The sequence below is a fragment of the Enhydra lutris genome, unplaced genomic scaffold (assembly GCF_002288905.1).
Source record: "Enhydra lutris kenyoni isolate GAN:26980312 unplaced genomic scaffold, ASM228890v2 scaffoldscaffold35, whole genome shotgun sequence".
NCBI lineage: Eukaryota > Metazoa > Chordata > Mammalia > Carnivora > Mustelidae > Enhydra > Enhydra lutris.
The window spans coordinates 21,180,982-21,198,676 of record NW_019154119.1 but is presented as its reverse complement, the minus strand read 5'-3'; the positions used below and the strand labels follow the sequence as shown (position 1 = coordinate 21,198,676).

Sequence of the window (17,695 nt, the reverse complement as noted above, 5' to 3'; positions counted from 1 at the left end):
TGCTTGTGAACATCATGAACAAGTTTTGTGTGGTCACGTTTCCATCTCTCTTGGGTGTGTCCCTCGAAGTGGAGCTGCTGGGTTACATGGCACCTCTCAGGTTCGTTTTTTTTTTAAAGATTTATTTGAGAGAGAGAGAGAGAGCACGTGTGTGCACACGCGAGAGGCAGAGAGACAGACTCTCAGGCAGATGCCCTGATGCGTGTGGAGACTGACCCAGGGCTGGCTTCCGGACGCTGAGATCATGACCTGAGCCGAAACCTAGAGTCAGGGACTCAACCATCTGAGCCACCCAGGCGCCCCTGGGGTTCACATTTTGAGGAATGTCTTCCGGATGGCTGCACCATTTTACATTTCACTAGTTTGGGTTTTTGCCTCGTTTTTGTTTCTTTGATGTTGTTTTTTCAGGAGGTTTGGCTTACGCTGAGAGAGCACAAGGAGCGAGGGGATCACATGCTCCCGGAGCTTCTCCACTGGGGCCAGGGCAGAGAGCTCCATGTGCGCAGGGTCGGGTGCGGGGCCCACTGTCTCTTCAGACCACTGTCCCATGACCACTGTGGCTTCCTGTTTCCCGGACAGTAAAGCCCGCCTGCTGTGAATCAGCTGCTCTGGTTTCCATGTTGTCTTTGTCCCTTAAAATCAAGAAGGGACTGGTGAACGGTCCCCAGACTGCAGGAGGGGCGGCGGCCCGCGGCCATCTGTGAGCGGAGATCAGCCCCTTGCTCTTGCATAAACACATCTGATTGGGGGCAGAGGGGGAGTGTTGGATGGGGACAGACATCTTCCCTGTTGCCTGCCTGAGTCCTGGTTCATTCCCAGCTGTCTCCCCACATTTCCTGCTCTGGCCGTGGATGCACTAGTCCCTCACTGAAGAGTTGCTGATTTGGAGGGGTCCAAGGCTGCCAGGCGGAGCCCACCCCAGGAGCAGCGGCATAGCTCTAAGAAAAATCCAGAGTGGGAGAAATTTGCTTCCCTCTCCAGCAACCATAGGAGGATGTGCAGTCAGGTATCATGACTCCTGGGCCATAGTCCCCTCCAGCTCAGTGACATAGCAGCAGTAGGTTTGCGGGAGGACATGTTGCCCCATCCTTGGGCCCTCATAGGTAAGATGTTTGTTAGTCCTACATGTGCTCCTGTGTCAGGAACTTCCTGTGCTAACAAAAATGTTAACCAGCGGAGAATTTTAAAGGCAAAAGATTTTTTCAGTGTGGTCTAATTAACAGAGAATGTTGCAAGGATGGCGGAAGTAAATTGATCCTCCCTCTGCCGCAGGGAGGTGGGATTCTGCCCTTTCCCGGGTCGCAGCTCCTCCCACTCGGATAAAGCCCTTTGTCTGATAGGAGTTGCGTTCCTGAAAGCTTTGTGGAACCATATGGCTGAGCTCTTTTTATTCTGCCCTTTAATTGTCCCTCCTGGACCAGTTAGCCCCTTCTAGCATTTGAAGCATTTCATCTCATGCTCTGAAAGCAAAAAATCATCAAAGTGCTGCTTCTGGATTTTCGCTGCTGTATAAGTGAGAGGTGCGGCTTGGCCTCTTGGAGCACCGGGCTCAGCGCCCTGGGCCGGACCAGACTGGTGACCTGCATCGCCCCTGCCAAGGCCCCCGCTCCCCCTTTACCTGTGGATGGGCAGCCACAGACCCCTGCAGCACCCCCTCTGCCCTCCTGCACGCATTGTCCACAGGCTGGTGCGTTTTAGCTGTCAGCGTTCTGGGCGACCGCGGAAGATTCACCTTGCATGCCTATGCCAAGGGTAGGACAACAATGAAGGGGCAGAGACGGTTGGGGAGTCTGCGGGGGGACACCTCCACGCTGCTTTCCTCTCCGGCCTGCGTCGCTGTGTGCTCCCGGTGGCCTTGCACTGCTGGCCCTCAGCGGTCTGCGGCTGAAAGCACGTGTTGTGCTCGCCGAGGTGGAGAGGGTTCTTAGCCCCCAACACCCACCTCCCCAGGTTGCGTTGCTCCCTGGCCATTCCAGCAACTGAAATCCTTCCTCCCCTGGCTGGGCCAAAGCGCCTTGTCCTCTGCATCCGTCCCCCTCACCCTTCCCTTTTTCCCTTATGTTTGGTTCCACTTTTTTTTTTTTTAATCTAGGTGTAATTGATACACATTGTATTCATTTTAGGTGTATACACTGAATATTTGCAGATATTTCAAAATGGTCTCCACGATAGGTCTAGTTAACATCCCTCACCTTAGATATTCTAGAATTATTTTTCTCCTGATAAAAACTTGTAAGATGGACTCTCTTAGCAACTTCCCGGTCTACACCGCCTTTCGTAGTTGCCTTTCGTCCCCAGGACTTTCTGTAATTGAAAGTTTGCACTTTTGACCACCTTTCCCATTTGGCTGGTCTCTGCTCCCCACCCCTGCCTCTGGCAGCCACCACTGTGTTCTCTGTTCCTTGTGAGTTTGTTTGGTTTTTTGGTTTTTGTGTTTTTAAGATTCCACGTAGAAATGAGGTCATGCAGGATTTGGCTTTCTCTGACTTCTTCCATGTAGCAGAATGCCCACAGGGTCCCTGTGCGCTGAAACACGGACAGGATTCCATTCCTTCCTGTGGCTGAACACTGTTCCGCAGGGCGCTTGCTGCCTCTCTCTGCGCGTCAGTCCGCAGACATGTGGCTTGTTTCCACATCCTGTCTGGGAACAGGGCGGTGCAGACCCCTCTTCAAGTTAGTGCTTGTATGTCCTTCAGATAAGCAACTGGGAGCAGCTTCACGGGGCCCTACGGCGGTCCTGTTTCTGACTTTCCAAGGAACGTCCCTCCTGGGGCACGGTGGCCACACCGTCTTGTGTCCCATCGGCTGTGCGCCGTGGTCCCGCTCATCCCCATCCGCACCAGCGACCCTCTTCACGTGCTGTGGATTTCACATCTCAGTCCTCGCACCCTGTCCTCGGGGGTGGCGAGCCTAAGGAGTCAAGCTGTGAGGCTGGAGTCCACCCGCAGAGGCCCGTGAGGGCACTTCCCAGCCCACAGCACGACTCCCGTGCATAGGGGGCCTGGCAGAGCTGGTGGTAGAGGACCCGCAGGGGAGGGCAGTCTTCTCTTCTCTCCGGGCTTGGGGGTGAACCCAGCCCCAGAAGGAAGTCTGGAGCCAGCTCCCGGAGGCTTTCCCAGAGACCCGGGCAAACTGCTGGATTCCTGAGGCCAGCCCACTCCAGCCCCCACCCAGCCCTGGGGCCCGAATCCCCACCCGCTGCATCTCTTGTATAAGCCTGGTCCTGGGGCTGGTGATTTCCCCCTCTTCTAAAAGAAGGCGCAGTTCTAAAATACCCATTTTATTAAAGGTGGTGATGCTTGAGCGTCTGGGTGATTGAAGTTTTACTGTACTGTAACCACACTTTAACCTCCATACACCAATGGAGAAAAAAGAAATCTCGTTTAGTTATGGGTTCTGGTTAGCTGAGTTTAATTAACATTTTATTGTCTTGACATATTTTCCTTCCATTCCTTCCAGGGGGATGCAGTTAAAGACCTGATGCTTCGCTTCCTGGGCGAGAGAGCCGCGGCGAAGAGACAGGTCTTACACGCGGAGTCCGTGGAGCAGACTTTCGTGGGGTTGAGACAGCTGATCGTAAGTAATGATGGGTTTGATTTCAGTACTGTTGTTTCTAGAAGGCCAGCCTTTCTCTGTCATATTTTCCTTGGAGTTAATTACTTCAAATGTGTCATCTAAAGCCTTGAGTGTCCATAAAATTTTGTTGAATTAGATACCAGTCCTGTGCAGCAAAAAGTGTCATATTAACATACATTTAATTTTAAGGCCAATTAGTTAAAAAGCCATTATTTTAAATGATTAAACTACTTGAAGCAGAATATACTTCAATTAAATATATGCTTCATCAGGTATGATAACTAAAGATAACTAATTTTCATTTTTATGTTTTTTTTTTTAAGTACTTCGTTTTCGCCACTTGGCATAAAGGGTTTATTATTGAATGGGAGGGTTCACCAGAAATGCACACGAGAATCCTTGTTCATGACGGGAGTAAGTGTGAATCGCAGGCAGAGGTGCAGCCCCAGATGGTAACAGGGCGCCGTCTGAACTACAGGCGTTAACATGAACGGGTGGGCGTTTCTGGCGTCTCTGTACGCCGGGAACCTGTACGCCCCCCACAACTGCCTTTTTCCTCGTTACCTTTCATCATATTTAAAGGAGTGTCTGTCCTCAAAAAGGTGAATAAGGATCGTTTGTTTAGGTGTTGAGCAGATATTTTATACACAAAGCAGATAAAGCTTAGGGACACCCAGGTGCCTCAGTCAGCTGAGAATCAGCTCTTGATTTTGGCCCTGGTCGTGATGTCAGGGTCGTGGGATCAAGCCCCACGTCGGGCTCTGCGCTTGGTGTGGAGCCTGCTTGTCCCACGCCCTCTGCTCCACGCTCTGTAAAATAAATAAGATCTTTTTTAAAAAAATAATTAGTTTCATTTTTTAGTAAACATAAATCAAGTGCTTCGTTGGTTTTTTTTTTTTTACTGAAGTGATTCTGGAATTATTGCAATGACTCAGAAGCTTTGGGAAGAAAAGATGCAGAGATAGGCTGACTTTTTGTTTATTTAAGATTTTTCTTTTTTAATTTATCTGCACACCCAGTGGAGGGCTCGAACTCACACCCAGAGAGCAAGAGTTGTGTGCTCTGCTGACTGAGCCAGCCAGGGTGCCCGGGCGATAGTCTGGTTTTACAAGGGGTGTAAACACCTAGTTTTTAAATATGCATATACTTTATTATTTGTTAATGAAGTGATAGGTCTTTACGGGCGAGCATTTCCGTGGTCGTGTGACGCTCGTCACACCCACACTCCTGCATTTTCAGGAGGTTCTTGTCATTGCCTTGGTTTGAGCGTGCAGCAGCTGCTGTGACTGCCCTCATGGGGGCGGGTGGCCCTGGACAGCCACGGCGCAGTGACCAGTAGTTCTTTATCTTTTTAAGTAAACTCGACCCCACACGTGGGACTTGAACTCAGGACTCCAGGATCAAGGGTCCCTTACTCTCCCAGCTGAGCCCCCCTGGCACCCCTGTAATGATCCGTTTGGAAAGTACACACGAAGCCACACACAGTCCATGTAACTCATTTGTTCTACAGGCGGTCTGTTTACCCGCCTCGGTTATTTGTGCTCTTAATAATATATACAGTGGCTTGGGCTTTTCATACATGGAAAATACATAACACCAGGAGTCCTAGCAAGGAGATCTATTTAAGGTGGAAAATGTATTTATAAAAATATTACCTTGCCGTGGTATTTTAATTATGTCCTAAAATAATTCCTAGCGTCTTTAAGATTAGGAAAGAGTTTTGAAATGTATTTCCCTCAGTAATGTCAACGCATTCTAACATTGTAATTTACAGGGAAGTGAATGTCACAACCTGTGGAGAACGCCCAGGGCCCCTGGAAATCTTTTCGAAATATCAAAGTACACTTGAATTATACACAAAGAAATACTTTGTATTCTCTTATCAGGAGAAAAAATTTACTTGGGTAAACGTAAATGCTAAGTGCTAAATTTGTCTAACAACTTCTTGGTGTGCTTTCCTCTTTCTTTTTTTCTTTTTAAATTGTGGTATGAGGAAAACCTACTGGCATGTGTGACTCCTGAACCAGAAGATAATCCACATCCAGCTTAGTCTTTAAAGGAGCCGTGCTGAGTGCGCGCCAGCCCTGAATGGCAGTGAGCCTGTGCGGTGGGAGGAGGTCTGCACCCCTCTGGCTCTTGCCTCTCTCCCAGACTCCTTGTTCTCAAACAGGCAGCCAAGGAGGGCAGGGAGGCGCCCACAACCCTGCCCCGTGCTGCTCATTGTCTTGAGCAATTAGGTCATTCTGACTCCAGGAAAACTGGCCGTCAGGTCAGTGTAAGTTTGCGAGATGCTGCTGTAGACCAGCCGTGTTGGTCAGACGGGGGCTAGCCCAGCCCGGAGCCGCTTAGGAGCCACACCTGTCCTCATGCGTCTCCTGCACTCACTCACCTTCCGGAAATCGTGGGGAGAAGCCGTAACAGGAGCACAGACATTCTGCTTTCTCTTCCCAGTTAGGAAAGAAGCTGCTTTTTAAGATTTCCATTTACTGGAAAATGAATCATTAAGATGATGGGTTTGGGCTTCACTTTTAATAGTTGTGAACCAGTTGGGGATATAGAAGACATCGCAGTGTGTGAAATCATAGCAAGAGCTGAGGCTTTTTATATGATCCATTTTATTATTTTTAATCATTTATGGAGCACTTCATATTCACAGAGTACCTGCAAATAATTTTATTGCACATTTAAATGTTTTGTTGGTGGTGGGTATCTACATAATAGACGTGAAATAAGACAGGAGTCTTTACTGTGTTGTAAATGTTTGTTTCAGAACATATAAATATCCACGATCAGATTTCCTCATTTATGTAGGTTTTGCACACGCGCAGATTCCACGTGCCTTTGAGGGATGTCAGATGGCGTCGAGCTCGCCGGGGCGGCGCTGTGTCAGGCAGCTCCTTCTGCCGCTCAGTCCTGCCCCCCAAGACAGAACCTCTCCGTGTGCTGTAGCAGCCATAGCCACCACCTATACCTGCACACTGGGTTTTTTTAAGAGTCTTATCTCAACAAGCATTAATTTGGCTCCTGCGTAAAGCACTATCGCTGGTCATCAGCGCGTGCGTGCATCCCTTCCGTGTAGGGCGGGGGGGGGTGGACACACCATCCATTTCTAGGTGGCCACGACACGACGTTCTCATCTGCTAGTGCTCGTCGTCCCCGGTGCAGCCTGTCCTCTCATTCAAAGCCCTCTGCCCTCCTTTTACGCAGCATCTTAATCCAGAAAAATTGTTCGCATGAACACCGTCTGTTAACATTTAGCGTCTCTGTGTGTGTGTGGTATGTCTACGTGTGACTACGGATACTTGTATGTACGTATGTGTACGTGTACTAGACCGAACTTCACCTCAAAGCTGTTGATGATTTTGTGTCTTTTTAACATATCTTAAGCGTTGCCTGATATCGAAGTGTCCGACTTACAAATGTTATTTACTACATAATCTGATACAGTTGTAAATAACTTTGGGATGGGCCACTTTGTTGAGAAATCCCTTCTGCACGTGTGATTATTTCTTCAGTAGGAATGCTGGGAGAGCGGTTAGGTCGGCGCCTGACGGTTGGGAGGCTTGTTAGTGCACGCTGGGTTCCGGAAGGTTCCTCCCATGACCATTTACCAGCAGCGTGCAGACGCACTTGCTTTTCATGTCCCCGTGTCAGCCCGGACGTGCATCTTCTCTGAAATCGTTCTTTATCATTTCTTAGGCTAGCAATGGCATTTGTTGCCTTTTTTTTTTTCCAGCTAATAAAGATCAATCACTAATAAGTCATCATTTACTTCTCTTTCATTATTAGTGTACAGTTTTTCAGCAACTTTTTTGTAGTTCTGTGAACTTACTATTTCACCATTTTTTGAGCACATGTACATGGTAGGTATGATGCTGAGGAAGTACTTTTAGAAGTTAAAAAGCACACGCTCAACAAGGCCCTGGGCCCCGGAGCTCACCTAGAGGGAGACAAGACACAGTTAACATTAATGCAGAACGGCAGGCTGTCCTTGATTCCCGCGCAGAATGGATGAGACAGACTGTACCCCACAGTACAGTCTTAACCCTTTCCTCGTTGTCAGTCCCCCGAGCAGCATTTTTCCACTTTGTTTCCTAGTTGCTCACCTCCCCCCTCAGCCCCAAATGAAGGAGAACACTACGGAGTACAATCTGGTTGGGTAGGGGTTCATCTTTGGAGGGCCGCTAATTATTATCCAAGAACCAAATTCCATCCCCTTGGGGGCTGTAGCCCCACCGGAATGTGTGTGCGGGGGAATTAGCAGGAGGGCTCACCAGGGGCAAGAGAGGGGTCGCGAAGCTCGAGTCTGAGCCAGGCTGTCGGGTGGCCGTCTGCCGCCGGTACTGAAGGAGAGCAGGATGAGCAGGTGGGACAGGTGTGAGAGCGGTTCCAGGTCCCCACAAACTCTGCCCTCATTTCCACCTCCAGGGCGGCCAGCTGACGCCACAAGGGCGTGACTGAGGCTCGGACGAGTCGCCAGGTAGTAAGTCACTGAGGTCACACGGGTAGTAGTAGCTAAAGGGGATCTGCCTGCCTGTTTTCTCTCCCACCCCTTACCTTCACCTGGCGATGCTGGTCCCAGTCCGCACTCGTGTGACGCTAAATATGACGGCCGTTTCCCAGGGGCCTTCAGCGTCGCAGATGCACCCAGCCTCCTAGCCTTTGCTGGTTCCGCGCGCCTTTTTGTGTTGTCTCTGCTTCTTTCAAACCCCGGCCGCCGCCCCCTCCTGGCTGGGGCTGCAGTGCTCCCCGCCCCGGCTTAGAGCAGACCCGGAGGCCGTGGGACAGTCGCCCCCCGCCAGTGCCAGTCCTTCCCTGACTCCTGGCCTCGTGCTCTTGATTATCCTTTCTGCCTCACGTGCAGTCTTTGTCCAGCAGCGAGCGTCCTTCTCTTGCTGTCTCACACAGGAGCGTTCGGTTACAAGGAGGCGCAGAGGAAGCACCTGTTCTCTTCCCTACCCCACACCCGCCCACCGTTGGCTTGGCGACTCATACTTCACAGGGTCACCTGGCTCGCCGTTCCCCTCCTCGTTTTCCACCTGTTTCATTCCGTCTGACTCCCTGATCCATCTCCCCTCCGACCAGCTCTCCGCTCCCGGGCGATCCTGGTGTCCCTGTGTCTGCCTCCTCAGCAGCCCCAAGCGCCGTGCCCTCCCTGCTCCACACGCCCTTCCCCCATGCTCCGGCCTCCCGCTCCCCAGCTACCCTGTGTTGCACAGGGTCCGCAGGGCCTGACTCCCTTCTCACCCGTACCCTCTTCACGCAGATCCCTGCACACTGCTCAGGCACGCCTCTCTCCCAGACCTCAGACCCACACACACGGCAGCTGCTGCCTTTTCTCTTCCTCTTGAACGTCTCAGAGGCCCCTCACATTCCACATTGTTGGACTCAAATTTCAGAGTCCGAGCTCTGACCCCTTCCAGCCTTCCCTGCCTCCGAGACTGGCCCCGCCGCCACCGCCATCTGGCTGCATGTCACACTCTCAGGTCGATCCTGCAGCCTCGCTCCCCATGCTCCCCACGTCACACTGTCACCTGGCCTTGTCCCTCTGCCATGTCTGCACCACTCCCCCCATCACCACAGGTACGGGTGACCTGCCACCACACTTTCCAAGCTTGGCCTGGAGAGGACAGGTGTTTTCCTTTAACTCTCCCATCTTTAGCAGACTGAAACTTCTGTAAGATTCCGTCTAAATTAAAAATGTGAAAAACATGTACGAGTACAAGCCCATCTTCTGTTACTACTGCATTCGACATCAAATCGGATTCATGCTTCCTCCTCACAGGGACGGGGGCTGATGTTTCCAGAATGTGGGTAGGACACGTTGCCCATGCTCTTGGAATCCTGCAGAGGCCGGCCTGGCCTTCCCTTCCCCTCGTCCTCACTGCTTCCCCGCGGCCCACGACACCAGGCCTTTGGCCACCAGAGCTCCCCACTGCCCTCCTCGCTGGGTCTCTTGCCCATGCTCAGCTGGAGTTATTTCCTAGGAAGACCACCCTGAGCACTCTGTTCAGACCTACCGCCCCCAGCAGAAAAGGCCAGCCTGTGTGGCATGGGCAGTTGGGAAACGAGCAATAATTAATTGCCCCTGGATATAGGATCTGCTTAGATACAGACATAGAAGTGGTTCAAATGTGGCAGAATAACTTTCCCTCTCGCTTTTCCACATGTGCAGTTAGAATATACACAGCCACACCTACGATGATTCTCCAGAGGTCCAAGCACCGACCTTGACCTGAGCCCCAGGGAATTCCCCTCTGGGGCCTGCAGGCTGCTGTCAGGAGAGGCCGGGAGTCGGTCCCCACTCAAAACAGGCCCCTCCATGGCAGGACCCATGCGCGCCGGGTCCTCATCCCAGTCTAGGATTCGCCTGGCGGGTGTCGGTGCCGACAGGAGCGGTGCGCGCCAGGGTTAGTACCTGAGAGGTGGGCGGCGCCCTCCAGTGTGTGTTACACAGGACCATGTCGTTCCCTTGCCCAAAGCCCTTCCGCGGCTCCCCAACCCCTCAGGAGGAGTCTGGATCTCTTGTGGCCTGAGGCCTGCCTTGCTGACATCCCACTCTTATCCTCACACCTGTGCTGTCACTGCCGTGTGCCGGCCACCTGACCGATCGCCGTCCCTCTCGCACACGCAGTTGTCACTCAGGCAGCTCCCCCTCGGCCGGGAGGGTCCTGCCCCTTGACCCCGCTGTTCTCCTTCATGTCTGGGCTCAGGAACTTTCCGTCCCTGACATTAAGTCTGGCCCCCAGGTAACATGTTCCCGTGGCTCTTGTTCAGCAGGCACCATGAGCGCACCCAAAGTTATTTCTCTCATCTTCGAAAAAAAACAGTGTCATATCTGCCGTCCTTGCTAGATCCTGAGACGAATGCATGCCAGGGTGCACGTGGCCCCGGGGCCTGCTGGGGCCTGCCAGGCGTCAGCCACACACGCGAACGGCGGCGTCTGCGGCGTGCAGAGGCGTTGCGCCCGGTGTGCTAAGGAGACGGCAGCCGGCATCCACGTCTGCCTGCTTGGCAGGCTGCGGCGTTCTCTCTGAGGACATCTTGCCGTGCGTTTGCCCGGTGGCCCTCCTGTCTGTCGCAGCAGGGCAGAGGATGAGCAGAGCAAGTCCCGCTTGATCAGCCAGCGTCCTGGTCGTTTTCATGTTGGTAAAACGGGATGATGTCGAGCTTGCAAAACCACTTATTTTATTGTCCCACGCAGCTCTTACAGATGCAAAGAAATACATCGGGCATATACCATAAAGTTAAATTATTGATTTTAAATTATGAAAATTGCGAAATGAAGTTATTTGGCTGCAGAGGAGAGCAGTCATGGGGCGGGGCTTTCCCACAGGAGCCGGTGCGGTGAGCGCCGCTGTTCCCCGCGACTGACGGTCACTGACCTCCACCTCGGAAACTAACGGTGCATGACATGTCAATTAATTGAATTCAGATAAAATAAAATTTTAAAAACAGTTCTCCGCCCTGTGTTCTGTCATTTGTTAAACTGGAATGTTCTTGGGATTAGCTCGTCTCACGCTGCACCTCAGGCTCGGCGCCCTTCCGGCCTGACGACCCGCACAGCGTTGGCAAGTGGCGTCTTCGGTGCTAGCCGCGGTGTGGCCTCGCCGTCACCGCCAGGGGTGGCTGGCGCTGGGTCCGGTGCGGCAGGCGCCGCGTGTGGGGGTGGCTGTGCTTTTGGTGACGCTTCGTGCTGTGTCTTACAGAGCGGCAAGAACTGGAGAGCAGCGGTTGACCTGTGCGGGCGCCTTCTCACCGCCCACGGCCAAGGCTACGGCAAGAGCGGCCTGCCCACCAGCCACACGGCAGACTCCTTGCAGGTACAGCCCCTTTGGTTGGTCATAAAGTGGGGACACGGAAGGGATGTGACCTTTCATGGCACGAAGAACAACATGAGAACAAAAAATAGATTTTTTTCTTAGCCCAAATTTAATATCAACGTGAGTTTAGTCTTCCTTTCCTGATCCCCACTCTGCCTCTGGACCCGGAGCCCCTCTGGGCCCTCAGAGCTGACCGCTCACCCACATGGCTCTGTCCTCTCCGCGCTTCCCCTCTGCCTCCTGCCGTGGCGACTCTGTCCACGCCCAGCCCTGCCCGCCCTGCTCTCCCTCCTGCCGGACTCCTGTTTCAGCCCTCCCTCGCACTCACACCCGCGCCCTCTGGACTCCGTTCTCAGCAAGGATTGGCAGGTTAGGCCAAATCAGACAAAATCATTTACATCATTTTTCTTAAGCTCAAGAGTAACTTTTATAAACGTGTAATTAGGCACATGTGCTAAGAAGCGGAGCGCGGGCTTTGTTATACTGGGAATCAAGCTCTGCTACAGGATTAGTAGGAAGTAGGAATTTCTGAACCCAACGGTCACAGGTAACCTGTTGTTTCACTTGTATTCTGTGTTTTAGCTTTGGTTTGTGAGGCTGGCACTGCTGGTGAAGCTGGGCCTTTTCCAGAATGCCGAGATGGAGTTCGAGGCCTTTGGAAATCTAGACCAGCCTGATCTCTATTACGAGTACTACCCTCACGTATACCCGGGGCGAAGGGGTAAGGCAGTGCTGTTCATACTTACGCCTTTGCGTGTGTTGTACTTTGCTTCGCTTCACACAGAGTAGCCATCCTCCGTTGCCCTAATGTATCCAGTCAGGAAAACCAAGTGAGCAGCCTAGCAGTGAGCCTGACTTACGGTACGACCTCACTCAAGTTTCTAGACATGCTTCTCGGACATCCCCACTACGCAGCCTTTCCCTCTCCAACAGCCCTACTTGGGCACCTGCTGAGGGACAGCAGCAAGGCTTGGTGTTAGACCTGGGTGGTGGTTTTTGTTCCGACTTTCTGACTGTGCCGCCGTATAAGCCGTAATCTACATCATGACCTACTGCGGACACACAAACAGAACAAAACGTTCTTGCAGCAGTACTTCCTGCCATTGTCTGCTGGTCTCTGTCCTGATTTTAATGTGGATAATGTGCTCAAAAACCTGGCTGCAGCCCCGCAGCAGGCCCCAGCCATCATCTGGAAGGCGCTGGGCGGCAGCACAGGGCGTTGTCCGAAGGCAAGAAACTCGGACTGGGGAAGGGAGAGCACAGAGGACAGAGAGCCTTCCAGGGCACGAGCAGCTTTGAGGTAGAACAAGTGGTTCTTGATGGAGAACCTTGTAGATCTGTCGAAACCGGTCCCGTGTGGCTGTCGAGCGGAAGACAGCTTCGGGAGGACTTGTGCCGTGGTGGCTGAAGGCCAGGGCTCCACTGTCTGGCTTCCTAGTAAGTCCTGCTCTCTGCTTAGTCGCGTGGGGCCCTGGGCAAGTGATCGGTGCCTCTGAGTCTGGCGTCCTTACCAGGACAGCAGGGCCGATGCTTCCTCGGGCGTTCGTGGCAGTTGGGCAAGGTCTTACACACACACAGGGTGTGGCGACGGCAGCGTCGGCTTTTGTCGTGTTCTGTTCTTAGTTCGTGGGGAACACACTGTAGATGACAGCCGTCCTCTGTGAGATCTGCTGGCCAGCATCTGCGGGGTGTAACTGTGGAGGGATAAAGGAAAGCTCTGGTTGTCAGGAGACAGAATCTGAGTCAGAGAGAAAACAGAGTAACAGCGCAGAGAGCACAGAGGCCTGATTAATAGTGAAGATCGTGATGGGCATAGCGTTGTCGGGAACTTACATCAGCGTCTCACTTGGTTAACATGAGTAGTAGGTGAACGCATGAGACAGAAGTAAAACACGTTTCTCAGCTTCCTCTTGTGCTGTTTTCTCTTAAAACTCGGATCCCGGTTCTGGGGGTGGGGGGTGGCGGGCACACAGGGCAGGAGGAAGCTTTCTCCCCCCACGTGGTGGAGACAGGAGCCGGGCCGGTGACCGAGTCTGCCTAGGCTTGAAGGGGGTTTCTAACACGGTGCTTTCCTTCCTTTTAGCCTCAGTAGTGTGGCCAGTCCTGTTTCTTCCTTCTGACTAAGGGAAGTTACCCCTTGTAGAAGAGAAGTGAATGGAAAAGGTGGGTTTTAGTAGCTAAAGCTGGGCAGAAATCAGACCGGTTGGCTTGACGAGCGTGATAGGATGGACATGAAGCAGTGCGGCGAGTGGACTCAGAGGGGAGCAGACAGCAGGCCCCCCTCCCAAACCTGTAAAACTTGTTCCCAGCCGGTGGCCTGTTAGGTCGGGGTGGGGACCTGATGGAAGCTGGGAGCCACTGGGAGCAGTGTTCCTGAGGACAGCCCAGCTTTCTGGTGTCGCCCCAGGTGGAAGAAGTGCGTCAGGGGCTGCCCAGGCCCACCGCCCATCCGCGCCACCTCTGCTGCAGGAACTGTGACTGCTGTGGGCCCAGCCGGGTCTCTGAGCACGTCTCCTCCCATGCGGCAGCCCCAGGAAGCCGAGGGCTGGTGGGCTCTGTCCGTGGGGCCCGGCTGTGGTGAGCCCCATATCCTGTGCGATGGAGATTAAGACCATGGTGTTCAGAGGCTGCGGCCTTCTCCTAGTTGCTCGGGGGATGCTTCTCTAGCTCGCAGGTGAACCATTTCCGGCCATTTGAGCCCCCTCCTGTGTCTGGAAGGCGACGAGCAAACTTCCATCCCAGAAGGAGATCAGTCTCTAGCCATTTCTGATGGCTCTGAAGGAAAGGTGCCCAGGGAGGAGTTAAGGGCAGTGGCCAAGGGGACATTTGGGTATTTTTCTGCTTGATAAATGATGCCTGGTGACTTTGGTAATCAAGATAGGACAGGATAGGGGATGCCTGGGTGGTTCAGCCCATTGAGCGTCTGCCTTCGGTTCAGGTCATGATCTCAGGGTCCTGTGATCGAGTCTCACATCAGGATCTCTGCTCAGAGGGGAGCCTGCTTCTCCCTCTACCTCCATTCCCCCTGCTTGTACTCTCACTCGCTGTCTCTCCCACACTCTCTCTCTCTGGCAAATAAATAAAATCTTTAAAAAAAATAAAATAAAAGGACAAGATATTCTCATACTTACGAGGAATAGCTATGTTTTCCTTCAGCATAAAAAAATGTTTCTTCCCACCCCGCCTGAATGCAGGCAGAGCGCGTGGCCACCAGGCCGGCCCCCACGGCGTGATTGTGCTCGGGGGCAGGCGGCTGCCCCATGCAGATGTGGGGACTGGCAGTGGCGTCCGTAGGTGTCTCATCTGCAGCCGGCAATACTCAGCTTTGGCTACACAGGCCCATCTCTTGGGAGATTCAACTCCCAGGTTTCCTAAAGCACACAGCTTCCCAAGTGCTCCGGTTTCCGTCCCTGTTGAGGTCTGTGAGAACGGTAGGTTCAGAACAACTGCGTGCCCACCAGCTGCTTCTGCGTTCACCGCGGGTGTTTAAGATCCAGTAAGAGCCCAGACGGCGGGTGTGTCCTGTGCTGACCGGGGCTGCTCCCGAGCCTTTCCTCTGTGAGCACAGCGGTAGCTGGCGTGCCCGGATGGTAATGCTTGCTCTGTCCTGCCGTCCGGAGACCCTGCCCTTCTCCACCCAGCTTCCGGGAGCGCGCCTTGGTGCAGCTGGTGCCGAGCTTCCTGTAAACTGAGGCTGAGGCTTCAGGGTCAGGTGCAGCGCTCCCTGTCACCCCGAGCCTCCGTTTGGAGGACATACATTCCCCAGGAAAACACGCTTCTGGTTTGGCCGGAAATTAAATTGCACTGGGATGTGGATAAAGAGAAGATAGTAGCCATGCATCATTAAGCAGCTAATTTAAATTATGGAATAGACATAAATCCTCCATACGTCATCGCCAAAGTGTGTTAACATTCGTCCGCAGCGATATGCTGAAGCTTTACTAATTTTTTTCTCATTTTGTGATGTAACAAGCTTAAATGCAGGATTTTGATTCATTCATTTCATTTTAACTTGCAGTATGTAAGCAAAACAAGTCATTAAGATATGCTTTAAAGAGGAGGCTATACCACTATAAACAAATAAGTTTTATGAACAAGCTTTAATATATTTTATTTAAATATCAGGCATGATTTTACGCATTCAGAATATTATAGCAAAATTGTCCTGAGTAAAAATCATGCAGTGCTTTGTTTTGTTCTTTAAATTTTCATCCCAGAAAGGAAGAGTATTGTGGTCTGATACATGCCTATCCCTTTCGTAGCCAATTTCTGCCTCTCTCAAGGGTGGAGCGTGTGTGTTTCCAGAAGCTGCACACTGTCCCTTAATCGGTTTGAACGCTCCCTCCTGCTTGAGAGAAAGAACAGCGGTGGTGAGCGTTGAGCCGCCCCAGGCCCCACCCTGTCCCCAGGCCTCTGTCCTTACTGCTTCCTCCCTTCAGAGGCGCCGCCCGCCCCTGTCGCTCAGCGTCCCAGAGGTCAGACGAGGAGCTGCGTAGGGCCCTCGCTCGCACTTCGGACAGCAGGGGAGAGCGTTGCTTGAGCCCAGACGCCGTGATGAGCAGCGGAGCAGTGGGGCCTGAGCAAGGCTGACACTTCAGGGGCACACTAGGCCACCGAGCTCTCCCTGTCCTTGCCACCAGGTGCAGGAAACTGCAAAGATCAGTGCTGGTGGTGAGGGTAGAAGATGTCGAACAAGAAGGAAAATGGAGCTCCACGGTGACACCATGTGGCCTCTGCGCCCGGGGGCAGAGAGAGAGAAAGATAAGTGTATTGTAAGGTTTGTTCTTTCCGTAGCTTTCTGATTTTGAGACCGAAGTCCCCTACCCGTGAGCTCTAACTCTGGCCAGTAGGGCCCTCTCCGACCTGGAGATGCCGGCGCACGGGTTGGTTTGCACGTTTGGCCGTGTTGGGTCTTTCCATGTCACTCGCTTCCTGTTCACCCCATTCTTACCACTTCTGTCCCTGGGAAACCCAGTCTGGGGGGCCGCCGGCTTGAGGCCTTTCTGCTTCATTCGGCCAAAACTGAGTATTTCTTTGGCAGTTAACTATTTCTTAATTGAGAAATAAAATACTTAATTAGTAAATTGAGTAAAAATACTCAAGTACTTAATTGAGTATTTCTCTGGCAAGTTTCTTTGTTCAATTAATTGAACAACTTTTAAATACAAAAAGGAATTTTATTAAACATTCAAATAATAAATATTAACACTTTTTCCACATTTACCTCAGCCATTTGTGTAATAAGCTCGGGTATGCATTACCGACGTGGCCTTTCACGCGCCTCAGTCCTGTTCCCCTCCCAGAGGAGTCACTCCCGTGCGTGTGTCGCGTGTGCTCGTGAGTCTTTTCATGCCCACTGCACGCACACGTGTACACACAGACACGTGAAAGTGTCTGGTAGACGTTTTAAATGCGCGTTACAAGCACACCTTTCTTCATTTGCTTTCTCCCACAGAACATTATTCGTTTCCATCCACATCCATACGGAGGGACACGTAGGAGGTTCCCACTTCCAGGCGGTGACATGCATGACAGTCCTGAACAGCCGTCCTTGGTCGCGTCCCTGTGCACACATTCTTGCGCATCTCTAAGGCACACGTTAAAAGTGCCACCACCTGGCTGCATGGCGTTTGTATTTTCAGTTTTTTTTTAGGATTTCATTTATTGCTTTGACAGAGAGAGCGTGCGCACAAATAGGGGAGTGGCAGAAGCAGAGGGAGAAGCAGGCTCCCCGCCAAGCAGGGAGCCCGACGTGGGGCTCGATCCCAGGACCCCGGGACCGTGACCCGAGCTGGAGGCAGCCGCTTAACCGCCTGGGCCCCCCAGGCGCCCTCTATTTTCGGTGTCATAAGAAGCGTCAAGTTGCTTTCCGAAGCGGCTGTAGTAATCCGCACCCCCAACACCACGGTCTTAAGAGGTCTGTTTCCCCACCTGTGAATCCGTCACTACGGGTCAGGCTTCCGTCTGGGGGTCTGAAGGTCTAACCTCACACTTCAGCTTAATGCTCCCGAGTGAAATGCCTTTTGTACGCGGAAGCGGCCGCTGGGGCTCCCTCTGCAGGGCTCACTCCCAGGGCGAGTCTGTGTTCCCGTCGGTTGTCTTCTGCGACCGGCCTGTCGCGGTTCCTCACATATTTCGAGTACTTAATCTTTTGTCTTTTGTGACTCTTGCGAACATCCTCTCTTGCTCCGGGAGTACTGTTTCCAGCGCTAGAAGATACCGTAATTACGACGTACAAACGTCCGCGGCCTGTCACGTTTCAGAGTGTCCTCACCTTGCTTCCATGTGCTGCTGTA

The 17,695-nt window shown here is 52.4% G+C and overlaps 1 protein-coding gene across 1 annotated transcript in view; it reads left to right on the top strand.

Annotated features, from left to right (window-relative positions):
* LOC111154140 (trafficking protein particle complex 12) overlaps nucleotides 1–17,695 on the top strand; it is a 73,630-nt gene that overhangs the window by 17,103 nt on the left and 38,832 nt on the right. The window contains exons 3-5 of the mRNA XM_022513554.1: nucleotides 3,460–3,576; nucleotides 11,286–11,399; nucleotides 11,982–12,120. Of these exons, the coding sequence (XP_022369262.1) occupies nucleotides 3,460–3,576; nucleotides 11,286–11,399; nucleotides 11,982–12,120 (370 nt within the window). The remainder of the gene's footprint in view (nucleotides 1–3,459; nucleotides 3,577–11,285; nucleotides 11,400–11,981; nucleotides 12,121–17,695) is intronic.